The sequence below is a fragment of the Berghia stephanieae genome, chromosome 9 (assembly GCF_034508935.2).
Source record: "Berghia stephanieae isolate SIO BIC M18660-M18661 chromosome 9, UCSD_Bste_1.3, whole genome shotgun sequence".
Taxonomy (NCBI): domain Eukaryota; kingdom Metazoa; phylum Mollusca; class Gastropoda; order Nudibranchia; family Aeolidiidae; genus Berghia; species Berghia stephanieae.
The window spans coordinates 44,713,177-44,730,492 of NC_088368.1; the positions used below are offsets into that span (position 1 = coordinate 44,713,177).

The following is a 17,316-nucleotide window of genomic DNA, read 5'->3' on the forward strand; positions in this document are numbered from 1 at the left end:
TTATAATTTCCTAACCTTATTTTTGAGATATCCGTGCCCATTACTTTTTTTTTATGTACTTGACTTGCACCTCTTTTAATTTGTGTGCCATATAGACTGCATATAGCACATCACTGGTGAAAGATAAGGATCATATTCACCTCATTAAGTATTGTTTCTTGTTCAGAGTTTTCTCACAGAACCAAAGGTATCAATACCTGCATCGCATTTCCTTAAATTATGTATCAGTGATATACATTTCTCGCAAATTGAAATATTTAAATATATCAGAATTTCTCATTTATATTTATAGTCAATTGTAGAAAACGTCTAGAGTCTTTTAATCCTCTCAGCACGGCTCTGTACTCTTTTACAACAAATTCGACATATTTCATTTGTACTAGTGTGATGACCATCTTCAGTGTGTCTCTCCATAACCTGAACAGAACTTAAATAAGTGAATTTAAGAAATATCTAAAATTTCCGCTTAAATTCAATGAAATCAAACTAAATAAATGTCTCTTATCATCACTATCTAGTTTTATTATTGGGTTTCTAAAATATAATGAAATATTCTCCTCTTTGTTGGTAACAAAAATAATTTTTGAGATTCCTTTCCACACCCTCTATTCTTAAATCCCTGAATCTACATAATATATGAAAGATAATTTTATCTACTTTTCTCTGATCCCTCACACTTGATGGTAAAAAGTGTTGGTTTGATATTTTGAATTTTTAAATATTTCTTAAACTTATAATTTTAATATTTATTTCATAAAAAACTCTGATTATTCAAAAGAGCAAAACACAAGCTTATCATTTAATGATGTAAATAAAAATAATTGCGTCTTGTAGAGGAAAAGCTGGTCTTTGTATCCATATATGTTTGAAAATTATGAAAAAGATGCTGCGTCCACAATGGGCTGAGAAATTTGAGTATTTTGATGTGATTTCTACTACTCTCTGCCTGAGAGAAATTCAAAGCGATGAGATTTACCTGCAGACATAATTTATTGCCAATGCACCCCGTCTTGACCGCTGTTATCACTGTGGCTGACGGTGGATTGTTTACATTACTCGACAGTAGCCAGTGAGGGAAGAAGTAACTAAAGTGAAAGTTTGGGCCCTATTTAAATGGCTGTGGCCTCTCACTTTATAATTTTCATTTGAAAATCAGTTTGCTATTCTTAACATCGGTCCAAATTTGTTAGTATTTTGGGCGATATCTGTTGTTTTTTTTTTTACCCAGTTTGCAAAAATTAGATTTTGGTTGGATGTTGTCATGTGACCATTTGTCTGCATAAAAAATTGCATGAGAACTTTATCTTCATTTTTTTCGACTCAAAAAAACGTATTTTGTGACCCATGGTATGGTTAAATCCTGCCCATTTTTAGTTACAGTGGACTGATTTCATGAAAGAATATCAAATAGTCTTTATAACTAAGTAAAGGCAAAAACATATCAATTAAAAGTAAAAACTCTCCTCTATCTTTAACAACCAATCACTTTGTTTTTAATTATGTCATGTGGTCACAATCCAATCAGAGAGCGAGAGGAGAGTTTTTCCCGAAACTCGTTTACTTTGTCTTTTAAATGCGTTTTTCTCAAAACTGCAATTTTCGTCACTAAAAACCTATCTCCTCCCTCAGTTTTCAACCAATCTTCTTCAAACTTTCTACAAATGAATATCATACAAATACGCAGGTCCTCTAGGAGCCGGATTAAAAAAAAAAAAATTCTTATGAGTAATTTGACATTATGTAACTTATTTCAAGGGGAATAATCGAGTAATAACTTTGAACTTAATTTTTTAAGTTTCTAATTAAAAAATTAAAAATCGGGCTTCTAGAGCCTCTTTATTTTCCTTTTTTCTACCTCTGGCCAAAATATTATGACAATCAGTTGATAAACAAAAAAGCCTTTGACTTTTTAAGATTTGTTGTCTATTTTTCAATATGGCGTCGTTTCCTTAGCAACGGGCAACTTTTTTCTAAAAAAATTATATGTAATCATCCTTCCCAAACTGGTACATTATGACTGTGCATAGAAGTTTAGGATATTTCATCAAATAAAATAAAAAAATGACCCTTTAGTGTCGCTCCCCCCCCCCCCCCCCCCCCCCCCTAATATCACAAGATGTGGATCTACTAATTTTAAGTGCTTTTAAATTTTGGTGCACTTGAATTTGAATAAAAATGTGGGCATTAAAAAGTCATCAACATTATCTATTTATATAAAATCAAAACCAGATGTGTTCACCTGTGTTCTTGTGCCGTGAAACCAGATGTGTTCATCTGTGTTCTTGTGCCGTGAAACCAGATGTGTTCATCTGTGTTCTTGTGTTATCAATTCGGCACTTGGTTTGATTGATTTATTCTCAGTTTTATAAAATGGTGTTCGTGTACTGTTACGATCAAAGCAATGACAATACACGTTGGAGAGTGAAAGCTTGACTGGTATACTTATTGTAAACAGGAGAAATGCACATTCAAATGTTGTTGGGTGGTTTCTTCTATCAGGCACTGTCCCTGCATCGCACTGTAATGTATTCACGAGTCTCACCACACCCCCCTTTTTCCGCCATCTTGAATACCATGGAAAAATGACATAATTTTCCGGTCCCCGGGCAATGTCATTATCCAGGGGTCGCACTGTATGTTTCTTTTCTTTTGTGTGTTTCCTTGAGATGGTTTAATGTCTTCGTCTTCGTTCACTAGTGTTCAATGTTTGTTCATTTTGATGCAGGTGAGGAGGATTGACAATTCACAATTGTAACGCGCACCATGTGGAGAATATAAACATTAACTCTCTCCTTACCAGCCATTTTCAGGATTTTCCCCAAAACTTCACACCCAACTAACACAAAAATAGATTTTTTATCACTCTGACACAATAGCAGTAAAATTCTTGCGATACATAATTTCTTTAGCAAAACATGCTCTACAACACACTGTTCATTGTCTTTAAATTTTATGATGTACAAAAGAAATTTGAATAAGAACAATGTTGGTTGTATCGTAACGAATGTGACGATTTTCCTGTAGCTGGTAAGGAGAGGAGGGTTAAATTGTCCCAAATATTGAGCAACCTCTGTGGTGTAGTGTTAGCACGTCTGACCGGTAATAAGAAGGTCTAAGGTTCACTCCCCAATTTAGGCAGACGGATTTTTTAAATGTTTTTTTTTTCTTGTATTTTTTTTTTCTGCTTTGTATGGTACAGTTTCCTACACACTTTACGAATTTGAGATTCATGACCAATGTATAAAAACCTTCAATGGAAAAGAAATTCATGCACAATTATTGTTGTAGATTAGGAATAATTACAATAGACTCGATCTTTCAGCAATAAAGAACAACTTTTAATCTAAATAAAATATTTTGCTTCCTCAAGCCTTCGTTTACAAAACATTCCTATGTTCATTTTCTGTTACTAACGGACCATTCTAACTCTCTCTCACCAACTACACACTCCATACACGCATCGAACACCCACTCATTTGACCCCAATACACACAACGGTGACCATAATAGTGAACAGTTTTCACAACAGTTATTGTAACCCTGGAACTAATTGAGTGCTTTGGAAGGGGATCAGGAAGAGGAGGACTGTGAGCTGGACAGAATTTTAAATAAAATCATGTTATCCTTTTAAATTTTGAATTTTATCAGTTCTAGATTTCATCAATTTGGGAGAACATGATTAATGATCCTTTCCATGTTTATTCTTCACTTGTCTATCCATCCCAGGGTGCCGTGACTCTACCCAGCAATACAGACATGTGGACAGATATTCGTAAGAAGGAATCGGCCATGGCCCACCGATACGTCAAGTCACGGCGACATACCATACAGATTGACTACATCCCATTTAGTGACGAGCTCGCCACATTGGCTGGGTGCATGCCAGATTATTGTAAGTTTATCTATTTGGTTATAACAAGAGATGAAGTGGGTAGGAAAGTGTCAGAAGACAACGGAGAATAAAAAACTTCATGGCGACGATGGGGGCTCGAACCCGCAACCTTACTGGTACGACAACTCCGCCTGGCTGGGGAGATCGTGACTCAACCGTATGAGCTATCCACGATCCTTCAAACCGTAGTCTAACTAGAGCTGTCTCTCCCTGACTTCTTGAGGTCACGGGTTCAACACACACAAACGCCACGAAGTAAGTTGGCCAGCATTTAAGGTTAATAGCCAATATTCTCAACACAAACATGTAACATAGAAACGATTGAGACATTGAGTGTGCTCCGGTATTTGGTCGCGGTGTTTGTGTGTGTTGAACCCGTGACCTCAAGAAGTCGGGAAGAGAAGGCTCAAGTTAGACTACAGTTTGAAGCCACTTTTTTGGGGGTTGTGGATAGCTCATATGGTAGAGTCACACTCTCCCCGGCTAGGCGGAATTGTCGTACCAGTAAGGTCGTGGGTTCGAACCCCCACCGCGAAATTTTTATTCTCTGTTGTCTTCTGGCACTTTCCTACTCACTTCATCTCTTGTTGTTTCTAAATTATCTATTTGGTTGTCTCTGTCTCTCTCTGTAGATTTGTCTGTCTTTGCTCTTCATCTTCTTCATCTTCTTTTATTTCTTCTTCTTCTTCTTTTTCTTCTTCTTCTTCTTGCTCATCCTTTACTCCTCCTTCTCTCCCACTCATCCTACCTCTCTTGATATTTTTGGAATAAAAAACATTTCTTAACAAAGAAAAAGTTTTAATTTAAATCTAAAATACCAGTTAGCACATCAGAATGTTAAAAGTTTAAGATATCTCTCTTAAAGTTCAATATATACTCATATTAATAGTTTTGTGATAGATTAGCGACCTGTCCAGTGGATAGCAAACAATTTATACCATTTAACAAATCCTGATCGGGATTTTATGCAGGGACAAAATGGATTAAGGTAAAAAAAACATCCAATGTTTTTGTTTTGTTTTGTATTTCTCACAGGTTCCATATTGAAGTCGGACCCCTACCTGGCATTTAAAATGGTGTTTGGTCCCGTGACCCCGTACCACTATCGTGTCATGGGCCCTGGCAAATGGGAAGGGGCCCGTCATGCCATCCTGACCCAATGGCAACGGATTGAGGCCCCTCTCAAGACCCGACAACTTCCTCCTAGAGACTCGTCTGATTTGAGGATTTGGAAAATGGTGGCCATCGGAATTGTCATCTTTTTCATATTTAGATTTTTATTTTTTTGATTTTGGCATCGATTTTTTGATGTTTTATCTTGGCAGGGACCGACAAAAATGTTGTCTTTGGTATATATCACTTATTTACGTCAAATTGGTGAACTCTTGTTTTTCTGAAAATTAATATTAGAAGACCTTTTGTGATAATTTCAGACAGTATTTTTTTATATTTCTTATCACCATCTTTCTGATACCTCATTTTTATGAGGTAGATTGATTGATTGAGAATCCGAATTGTGTTTTTAATGGGTTTTTTTGGGGTTTTTTTGTTTTTATTCATTAAAAAAACCCAAAAAAGTAGCTCTACTTCAAGTGATTTATATCAAAGAGAAATTTTCATTCTATTGTTGATTTTTATTACAATGTTCAAAGATTTGATTCTTTGTTTTTTTAAGACACCTTTATGTTTTGTTGTTTGATCGTGCATGTCAGATGCAACATGAGAGATGAATTTTTAAGATGTTAAATTATAAGATTTTTAAAAAATCCTGAAGTCTGGCCCAGGACCGTGACCAATGGAAACAATTAACAACATGGGTGGAGAGAGCAGCTATACTCATCGACTATGACTGAATCACACAATTCTCAGCAAGCGTCATTCGGACTGCGAGGCTTACTACTACTACTACTACGACTAAGACTACTTATATAGAGCTTCGTCTCATGAAAATTTACTTTTTAAAAGATTTTTATCTGTTTATATAGAATCTGTTATTGATTCTAAAATTTGGAATGTTGATGTTGAATCTGGACTGCCGTCTGTTTCTGTAAATGATAATTATCATAATGACAGGAGGGGGGAAGGGTCTTAAAAGAGGTTTTCTCTACGATCCTTTTTTTTTTTTTTCCTTTGTTTTATTGCTCGTTAATTAATAATATTTACACAAGGTATATGACTAATCAGAGTCTTTAGATGTTTGTGGTAGATTTCTGTTAGATTTCATTCCAAAGACTTTTGATATTCTCAACGTTTTATTATTTTATTGATCAAGATTGACATTTGAACTCTTACCGCGTGTCCCAATTTCGAATTGGGACACGAATGAAGAACTTTGTGGCTGTCAGTTCGCTGTTGCATAGTGGTGTTTCCTATCCATGAGGGGGGGGGGGGGGGAATTGAACAGTTTTTAATGGTGGGTAATGATTTATTTTTCTTAACAGGGTTACCAGTTAACAAACAGAGGTGCCAGATACATTTTTGGAAATAGTGCCAATCTTTAAGATCATATTTATACCTCAACATATTCAACTGTTTTTGTTTTTTTGTGTGCTATCTGTTTTATATATATTCTTGTTTTACTATTCGGTGGATTACTTATTTTATTGTATTGAAATTATGTCATATTGGGTATATTTGAATTGTATCAAGTTATAAGTAAGAGCTTGACTCTCCTGTATGAGTATATCCTCCAATGAAACTTGTTGAAAAGAATAAATTGATATTAGGGTATTAAATCATGATTACTACTCAAACTGTCAAATTGACACATACTTATTTACAAATGTGATTGTTATGGTCTTATTGGTGTCAGGTAATGTAAATGTTGCTGCTCGAAGCTCGAAGAAATAAATAATAACGTGAAGTTGAATGTAAGCTTCAATTTAATTACAAAAACAGATCAAATGAACATTTCGGGTTTCCCCTTTATCAATAAAACAGGATGATTGAAACACCACAGATGAATGAGATGATGTGGTAGTGGCGTAGTTAAGATGAATAAACAAAACTTATTTATTGTTGTAAGGGAAATATACTCGCAAACTCATGCAAAATATTCAATGGGTTGATGAAATGATTAATACTTACAGTTGGTAATACTGAGTAAATTTTGGGGGTTTTTTTGTTGTCTGATAATCATGATTTTTTAACCTTTCAATTATTGAGGTATGTGTTGACTTGAACGTTTTAATTATTTATATCACTATTTATATAACTGTTACTTTTGATTTTATCACGATGTTAACTCACTCAACCCTAACACCGACTATATCCGTAGTTTACCCAGGGTTACTTTTACTCCATGCCTATTTGTTACTATTAGATTTTTCTGAGACAAATTATAGGCGTATTATCAAAGCTAATGTTTTTAGTTTTTACATGTTAATGATAGTTGAATAAAACTTTCTATGTACATGCTCATTTTTATTTTTTTTTCAAATTTTGAAAAGTAGCAAAAATCTCTAGGATTGAGTGAGTTAAAATAATTCTCCATTGTCTTCGTTGAAGATAAAACTAGATAATGTAGAAATGTTTTGATTTTAAATGTATGAATCTTGTCATCGAATGCCAAGTGTATCGGAATGGACTGTTGGCTTCTTTTTAAATGTATTATTTCTGGATGGGGTTCCTGACCTCCCATAGTGGGCAGGGAGGTTCATACTGTGTCTTCTATCCCCCCATATCTGTTTTCCAACATGCTTTCTGTCTTTGTCTTGGAATGAGATTACTTGGTTTTGTCCTGGCACTACCTCCCATAGTGGGCATGGAGGTACATACTGTGTCTTCTATCCCCCCATATCTGTTTTCCAACATGCTTTCTGTCTTTGTCTTGGAATGAGATTACTTGGTTTTGTCCTGGCACTACCTCCCATAGTGGGCATGGAGGTACATACTGTGTCTTCTATCGCCTTATATCTGTTATCCAACATGATTTCTGTCTTTGTCTTGGAATGAGATTACTTGTTTTTTTCCTGGCCCTCGTCGGAGTCCTGGTGGGGAGGGAAACAGTCAAATGCATAGTTATTGTTTTGGGAGATGATATTTTTTTTCCTTGTAAATCATCTCTCTCATGTATTATTATATTTGTTATTTTGAATGTATAATGTAAGCATCTGAGTGTATTCCTCTTTGTTGGATTTTGTGCTTGTGTCCTGATGAGACTTATAGGTGGTCTCAAACTAAGTACTTTGATAGTGTGCTCTTGGATTCTACATCTGATCCCTATTTGTTCCCAATTCCCCTATATCTTACTTTTTCTTGGGTGCTTTATTTGTAATTCTAGAACTTTTTACTATCCCATTTTCTTCATTTCTACTGGCGCTGATATAACCTAAATGTGTTGCAAGCGCCGTAAAACCCTTAAAAACAAATTAAAAACAATTGTCCTGGCACTGGCCTGGTACCCTGGCTGGGAGGGAAACAGTCAAATGTATAGTTTTGGGAGATGATATTTTTTTCCTTGTAAATCATCTCTCTGTTATGCACTGTATTATGTTTACTATGTATTAGTATTATATATGATTTGTAAACATTTGAGTGTATTCCTCTTAGTGGGGACCTGTGCTTGTGTCTGGATGGACTTTTAGTGATCTCAAACTAAGTACTTTGATAGTGTGCTCTTGGAATTTACATCTATTTCCTATTTGAACCAATTCCCCTTTGTCTTCCCTTTTCTTGGGTGCTCTAATTGTAATTCTATAACTTTTTACTAACCCATTTTCTTCCTTTTTACTGGCGCTGATATGACCTTAATGTGTTGCAAGCGCCGTAAAACCCTTAAAAACAAAAAAACAAAAACTTGGTTTTGTCCTGGTCCTGGCTGGGAGGAAAACAGTCAAATGTATACTTAGTTTTGGGAGATAATTTTTTCTTCTTTGTAAATCATCTCTCTGTTATGTCTATTTATAAACAAATTTATATCAGTTTTTTAAAAGCTAATTGGTCCTTTAAGAATTTGTTTTAACTTCAACACGATGAATTATTGTGAAATTCGTCCTTGACCTTTTCATGTCAGGCTGAATTTCTTTCCATTTATTCCTCGAGTCCAAAGTGGCCTTGACATTGATCTTGAGGTAAAAAAAAACAAAACAAAAAACAGTCGGACAACAGGTCAAGGTTGTGTGATGGATTAGTTGAAACTTCATTTATATTTTATTTCTCTCTCATTTGTGCCAGTATTTATTTTTTACTCATTGTTTTCACCTTCCTATGCACGATTGTTGTTGTTGTTGTTGTTGAATTCTACTACTTAGATTTATACTCTTGTGCCAGTCACTGGTTGTGGCCTGACGTCAGGGGGTTTCCCACTTGCTGGATTGATTGATGCATTTGTTTATTTTATAACTTATTGTTTTTGTGGGTTTTTTTTATAGTACATTGTTTTGAACATTTCAAATAAAATTTTTAGAAATATGGAATTTTAACTAAAGATTAAAAATTATCCGATGTATGACTCACTCATGATAAAAAAACAAACAAACAGAATACACATTTAAAATCGTCCTCATATTTTTATTTTTAAACGTGTAGCATAAAGCTGTTTGGCTATATAGTTTTTGATGTTACGAACTGTGTCATTATCTTCAAGATTTTTGTTTTTACCTCAATTTTCCTTCTTTATGATTTGCACGTGCTGTTTTATATACGCTAATTTCTCACCAAGCTATTGGTCGATAACAGGAGCAAAAAAATGCTTTAAAAAAATTTCCGAGTCATTGAAATATTCTTTTGTCTGGTTTCAACAAAATATACAACAACTGACGTAACTATCAATGGTTGGTGATATAACTGGGACTCGAACTCTAACTTTAAGATAGAATTTAAAAAGACATCCATAACAATAACTTGCCAGGCATATCAACGAGAGGTCACGGGGTCATCGAGCAGGAAGAAGCTTTTCTTTACTTTCATGTCAAGACATTTACACACACCTTGTCGTTGTCTACACGCTGTCATCTGTCAATAACTATTTTTAACAAATCAAACCAGGATATGTTATGTGTGTCATTGTCATCTTGTGTGTGTGTGTGTCTGTGTGTGTGTGTGTGTGTTTATATTGATATGGCTTATTGTTGATTTATGTTGTAAGTATTGAGGTGCTATTTAAACAAATTTCATTTTCCAAGGGGGTGGAGGGGCGGGGTGAACATGGCGTTGGCTCATGATTCCCACGACCCAGACTCAATTCTCACCGATGGCATTTTAAACTTTTCTCCTTGGGTAAGATTCTATGATTCTAATCTCCATCTGGATCGCCCAACAAAATTATGGATGATGATTCCTGTGTAATAGATCCAGATTCATGTTTTCATGGTGGTAATGCCTGGACAATAATAAATTGTCCCAAAACTGGTGTATTGTTTTATTTGTTCATATAGACAGTATGCGCTTGGCTAAGAAGCTCACAACATTGCCATCCGGAAGTATAACGGACCATCACATAAAATTCTGTGTAAGTGTAACCTTAAACGTTTATAGTCTGGTTAATATTAATACAGTTTAGTGAGAATTACTCATAAACACAGATGATGAAAAACAATAACAAAGACCTGAGTGACGTCAACTTCATTCTATCTATAACACAGGACCAGGTTCATCAAAGATCGTTTGTGTGTTTTCAGTCAGTGTGTACCGACTGGTGACACTCTAATCTAACCAGTTCTCTGTAAGTCAACACATTGGAACTGTAAAAGTTCGACTTTGAGTGAATTTACCCTGTAGTTCTTTGTACAGTGGAACACTGATAAAGCGAACACTGCCCGACCAGGAAGGTTGGTTGACGTTTAAACAAGGTTGACTTTATCCTCAATAATGTAAATGTTGCTGCACGAACATCGAAGAAATAAAAATGTTAGCTTCAATTTAATATATGAAAACAGATAAAATGGACGTTTCAGGTTTCCCTGTAATCAACAAAACAGGATGAATAACACTACAGACGAATGAGACATCTATTTTATCTGTGTTCGTATATTAAATTGAAGCTTACATTCAATTTCACACTGTTATTTATTCCTTCATCAATAAAACATACTTCGATAAAGAACAGAAAATTTGGGACCAACAAGAGAAGTTGATTTAAGATCGGATTCCACTGTGTAGATCTATATGTTGAAGATGTTACCCAAGAATAGACGGAGATGGGACTAATTCTCATGGCCATAGTAGATGGGACTAATTCTCATGGCCATGGTGAATTACAAATAATTGAAATAGTCGATAGGGGGAGAATGAGTCGATAGGGGGAGAATGTATTCCGTTCCATCTGCTTGCGTGTCTGGGAATAGCCGTACCCTGATCTATTGATTCACATTCTACTTAAAACTGTTGTTATTTTAAATCCTATTTGAATGGATTTGTATTGATTTCACCAAAATGTAAGACTATTCAATTACTATCTAAACGTTTGTTGTTTTATGTCATGTCTGTGTTATACAAAACAAAACAAAAAACCCATTCTATTTGCTATTGGTACTGTTGTGTTTTTGTGAGTTTTTTTTCTTGTAGGGGAAATGGTCAAATGCATAGTTTCGGTAGGTGATATTTTTTTGTCTTGTAAATCATCTCTATTATGCATTGTAATATTTTTATTTATTTCTGGGTGGGGTTCCTAACCTCCCATAGTGGGCAGGGGGGTACGTACTGCGTCTTCTGTCCCCTTATATCTGTTTTCCAACATGCTTTCTGTCTTTGTCTTGGAATGAGATTACTTAGTTTTGTCCTGATCCATGCCCGAGTTCCTTGGCTGGGAGGGAAACAGTGGAATGTATAGTTATAGTTTTGGGAGATGATATTTTTTTCATTGTAAATCATCTCTCTGTTATGCAATGTATTAAGCTTTCTTTATATTATATATGATTTGTAAAACATTTGAGTGTGTTCCTCTTAGCGGGGACCTGTGCTTGTGTCTGGATGAGACTTTTAGTGATCTCAAACTAAGTACTTTGATAGTGGGCTCTTACTTGGAATCTTGTAAATCATCTCTCTGTTATGTACTGTATTATGTTTTGTATACACATTATATATGATTGGTAAACATTTGAGTGTGTTCCTCTTAGCGGGGACCTGTGCTTGTGTCTGGATGAGACTTTTAGGCGATCTCAAACTAACTACTTTGACAGTGTGCTCTTGGAATCTACACCCCTTTCCTATTTAAACCAATTCCCATATGTCTTACATTTTCTTGTGTGCTTTAATTGTAATTCTAGAACTTTTTACTAACCCATTTTCTTTTTTTTTTACTGGCGCTGATATGACCTAAATGTGTCGCAACCTTAAAATCTAAAATCTCTCTGGTGTGTTTGGCACGAACTGTTTCAAACACACTTTATAAAATCTTTATATGTGTGCATAGTGTACCATAGCGATTTGCGAAGTCAGTTTTGTCAGTAGTGTATGTAGACAGAATCAGTGATACTAGGCTGCTAGAAGCTGTGGACTGTAAAATGTAATGAACAAAAATGAATGTACGTAACAGCTTCAAATAAATAACAAAATCTGGGTGGGGATCCTGACCTCCCATAGTAGGCAGGGGGGTACATACTGTGTCTTCTATCCCCTACCTGGGTGGGGTTCCTGACCTCCCATAGTGGGCAGGGGGGTACATACTGTGTCTTCTATCCCCTATACCGGGAGGCAGGATTGGATTATTTTGATCAGTACTGATCCGCAACCCATTCCAGCTCGTGTCAGGGTCCACGTAGGGGCATTCTTCCCCGCCCGCCTCCTGGGCAACGGTTGGAGTATTCCGAAAGGAACTTTCTAACCGGCTGATGACACGAGTTTCTATGTGTCTGAGGTGACGGATGAAGGGAGGAATCAACCGCCGTGGCCAGATTGCCCTAGTTCACGCAATAAGCTGTGCTAGCCCCATGACGCTGGTGGGGTGAAGGGAAACTGTCACTCTACAAAGATACCCTCCTGGACTCCCAGCCTAGACACCATTAATGGGTGGACAGAGCTCATAGCCTTGGAAAGCAGTCTGTCTAGGAGAAGGAAAACTCCAACTTCAAACCACCACTGCCTTGTGGATCTGGGAAGATGAAAGGCTATGGAATCACATCCAGAGAATAAAGAACCGCTGAAGTCGGAGTCGCAGAGCCGAAAGGCGCAAATAGTCTGGAGAGGGAAACCAACCCAAAAATTAATGTGACACGCATCCTCCTCACAATGATGGACAACAAAACTGTCGGACGATATGGCGCGAAGTCTGGGGATTCCCGCCGGACGGACCTAGCGTCGAGCCCTGATAAACAGGGTTCACCCAAGCGATCTGGTGGTACCTTGCCCTCCTACTGTGGAACCAGGGTAGGAGATGCAAGGTTACGGACTACTGGAACTATCAAATTGCTACAATGGAATGCAGAAGGGATACAACATAAAAAGACTGCCCTCTCCAAGTTTCTTCAGGATGAGAAGATAGATATTGCCTGCATACAGGAGACACACCTCACAGAAAACATTAGGTGTTCAATAAGGGGATATCAACATTTTAGGAAAGACAGAAAAGAACGGAACAAAGGTGGAGTAATCATCTTCGTCAGAAATGACATAGCGACAAATGAAATAACGACAGATGAATCTGTTGAAATATTGGCTGTAAAAATTACCAAAAACAAATTGCAATACACAATATATAACTGTTACAGCCCACCATCAGAGAATCTGCCAATTGAAAACATAAGAAGTGAAGAAGAACAGTTCATTGTTGTGGGAGACTTCAATAGCCACTCCCCAAGCTGGGGATACAATGACTTAGACAGAAAAGGTGAAACCCTTGAAAATTGGCTTACAGACAGTAAGCTTCAAATTGTCAGAAATGAAGATGACCCAGATACATACTTCTCAAGAGCATGGAAGACAACATCAACCCCAGACCTAACTCTCATATCTGAAGATCTCGCCGGAAAAGTCAGTAAACAGATAAAGGAACAACTGGCAGGAAGTGATCATCGTCCCATTCTGGTTGAAATAACTGAAGAATATGCAAAAGACAGAAAGGCACCACCTCCGAGATGGAATTATAAAAAAGCAGACTGGACTCTGTTTTCAAAGTTGACTGATAGTTATACAAAAGAGATAAACTGTAAAACAAGGAATGTAGAAAAATCAGCCAAAGCTTTCACAAAATCAATCATGAAAGCTGCAAAAGAATCAATCCCCAGAGGATCAAGAAAGGACTACTGTCCAGGATGGACTGAAAAATTAGGAAGTCTCAACAGCCAAGTCACTGAACACAGAAAAAAAGCAGAGAGAGAGCCAAATGATGAGAATATGGAAATTTACAAAGAGGCTGAAAAAACTCTCAGGAAAGAAACAATAAAAGCAAAACAGGAAGCATGGCATGAAAAAACCAGACAACTTGACTACGACAGAGACGGAAGAAAATTATGGAACCTAACCAAAGCTCTAAGTGGACAAGAAAACATATGCTGCACCATCAGTAGAAGATGATCAGGGGAGGATTCTCAACAAAAAACAAGCAGCAAACTGTTTTATGAAGCAGTACTCAAGTGTTGGGAGTATACAGATTAGAAAAGAACGAAAACGAGAAGTCCACAAAGAATTGAGAAAACACAAGGATACACCCAAAGAATCCACAGATGATGTCATGTTCAGTTCGATTAAAAAAGAAGAAGTAGAAATTGCCTTGAAATCTCTAAAAACGAACAAATCACCAGGTCCAGATGATGTTACTAATGACATGTTGAAACACCTAGGAACCCTCACAAAGAGGAAAATGAAACAACTGTTCAATGCAAGTTGGAAACAGGGTAAACTTCCACTCAAATGGAAACAGGCAACCATGATACCAATTAAGAAGGATGGCAAGCCAAAAAATAAAACCGAAAGCTACCGGCCAATAAGTTTGACAAGCTGCTTGGGTAAACTGATGGAGAGAATTGTTAATCGCCGTCTCCAATGGTATTTAGAAAGCAATAAGTTGATATCAGATGAACAGGCTGGTTTCAGACAATTACGCTGCACAGAGGACCAGATAACATACATCTCGCAGCTGATCGAAAATGGTTACCAAGAAAAAAAACACAACAGTCACAGTTTGGGTGGATATGGAAAAGGCATTTGACAAAGTCTGGACAAAAGGACTACTTCTCAAACTTAAGAAAGCCAACGTTTCACACAACATGTTTGCATGGATTAAAGATTACCTCACAAATCGAAAAGCAAGAGTCCAATCTCAAAACTCTAAAAGCAAGCTAACGAACATGACAAATGGAGTACCACAAGGCGGGGTTCTCTCACCAACCCTCTTTGTCGTTTTTATCAATGACATCTGCGAAACCAAATGCAGAGGAGTAAAAGCAGCCATGTATGCAGATGACCTTGCACTGATATGCACTGAAAGAAATATTGGTACTGCAAAGGCCAGGATACAGATGACTCTTGATGCTTTGAGCAAATGGACAAAAGACTGGGGTATGAGAGTAAATGCTGATAAAACCACATACACAACATTCAGCTTATCAACCAAAAAGCAATCTATGCGATTAACTTTAGATGGAAAGATTCTGAGAGAAGACCTTATGCCTAAGTATCTAGGAGTGAAATTTGACCCTCGACTCACTTGGAAACATCAAATAGATGAAAGTCAACAGAAAGGGTACAAGAGAATGCAGCTTCTCCGAAAACTTGCTGGAACGCAATGGGGAGCAAACTCAAACGTCCTGAAGAAGACATATCTTGGATATGTAAGACCTGCAATAGACTATGCCATATCGGCATGGGGAACGTGCTCACAGGCTCAATTTCAAAAGGTTGAAAAAATCCAAAACCAATGCCTACGCGTGATCACTGGAGCAATGAAAACAACACCAATTCACAAGATGGAAACCCACACAGGAATAAAACCTCTCAAAGAACAACGAAATTTAAAAATAGTGACACAATTCTCAAAGATAAAATTCATGGAATCCCAACCACTGCATCCAAGTACAATGGAAAAGAAAGAGAATCGACTCAAAAGGGAAAACTTCATCGCCTTGGGACAAAAACTAGAGAGCGAATATAAAGTGACACCAAAGGAAGATATTGCCCAAATCAATGTCCCAAATCTCAAACCACCACCGTGGAAAAAGAAACAAAAATCCATAACCATCAACAAGAAAAACATTCGAAGCAATAATGACAATGCTCAAACCCTAAAGATGATCAATAAAAAATACCCAATGACCAACTGGATAAGAGTTTATACAGATGGCTCAGTTTCCGGCCCCCTCATGAATGGAGGTGCTGGTGCACTCATACACTGGACAGATAAAACAGAAACAAAAATATCTGTATCAGTGGGTTCAATGTGCACAAGTACTAAAACTGAAGAAAAAGCCATCCTCAATGCAACAAAAGAACTATCCAGAGATCACAGAATATACGGGAAAAATGTGGTTTACTTGACAGACTCTGATGATGCTCTCCGGTCTATTGAAAATTACCAGGACTCTGAAGCCGCACACACTGTGGAGGCCCTTGAGGGCTTATCTGATAAAACAGGAAAAATTGTGCTGCAGTGGATTCCAAGTCATGTAGGTATATATGGAAATGAAATTGCCGATCAACTGGCCAAAGAAGGAGCCCAGAAGGAACAACCGAAGTCGTCAATCACTTACCATCAGCAAAAGAAAATAATAAAGCTAAAAATAGACAAAGAAAGGAATGACACACACCTAGAACACAACAGCAGGATCCAATCCATGCCATTCAGCGAAGTAGCCAAGTCACTCTATTCCGCCTCCGAACAGGACACAAAAGACTAAGAGGACATATGTTTACAAAGCTAGGTATTGGAACAACCCTTATTGCCATGTGGAACCGACCATGAAACCACTTTACATGTGCTTATGGATTGCCCATTATACAACGTGCAACGTTCGAACCACTGGGTCACCCTACAACACTCAACACAAAGCTCTATGGTAGGCTGAGGACCTAAAGCGGACCACAGACTTCATAGCAGATATCGGACTGCAGCCATAGATGTCCATCAGAGGAACGAAGAAGAAGAAGATCCCCTATACCTGGGTGGGGTTCCTGACCTCCCATAGTGGGCAGGGAGATACATACTGTGTCTTCTATCCCCCTATACCTGGGTGGGGTTCCTGACCTCCCATAGTAGGCAGGAGGTACATACTGTGTCTTCTATCCCCCTATACCTGGGTGGGGTCCTGACCTCCCATAGTAGGCAGGGAGGTACATACTGTGTCTTCTATCCCCTATACCTGGGTGGGGTTCCTGACCTCCCATAGTGGGCAGGAGGTACATACTGTGTCTTCTATCCCCCTATACCTGGGTGGGGTTCCTGACCTCCCATAGTAGGCAGGGAGGTACATACTGTGTCTTCTATCCCCCTATACATGGGTGGGGTTCCTGACCTCCCACAGTGGGCAGGGAGGTACATACTGTGTCTTCTA

At 37.5% G+C, this 17,316-nt stretch overlaps 1 protein-coding gene across 3 annotated transcripts in view; it reads left to right on the top strand.

The window, feature by feature from the left end:
* LOC144980304 (flavin-containing monooxygenase 5-like) overlaps positions 1–11,365 on the top strand; it is a 57,569-nt gene extending 46,204 nt beyond the window's left edge. For all 3 annotated transcript variants that reach the window (XM_078927960.1, XM_078927961.1, XM_078927959.1), the window contains exons 9-10: positions 3,727–3,892; positions 4,928–11,365. In XM_078927960.1, the coding sequence (XP_078784086.1) occupies positions 3,727–3,892; positions 4,928–5,181 (420 nt within the window). In that variant the 3' untranslated portion in view covers positions 5,182–11,365. The remainder of the gene's footprint in view (positions 1–3,726; positions 3,893–4,927) is intronic.
* The last annotated feature ends 5,951 nt before the right edge of the window (positions 11,366–17,316 follow it).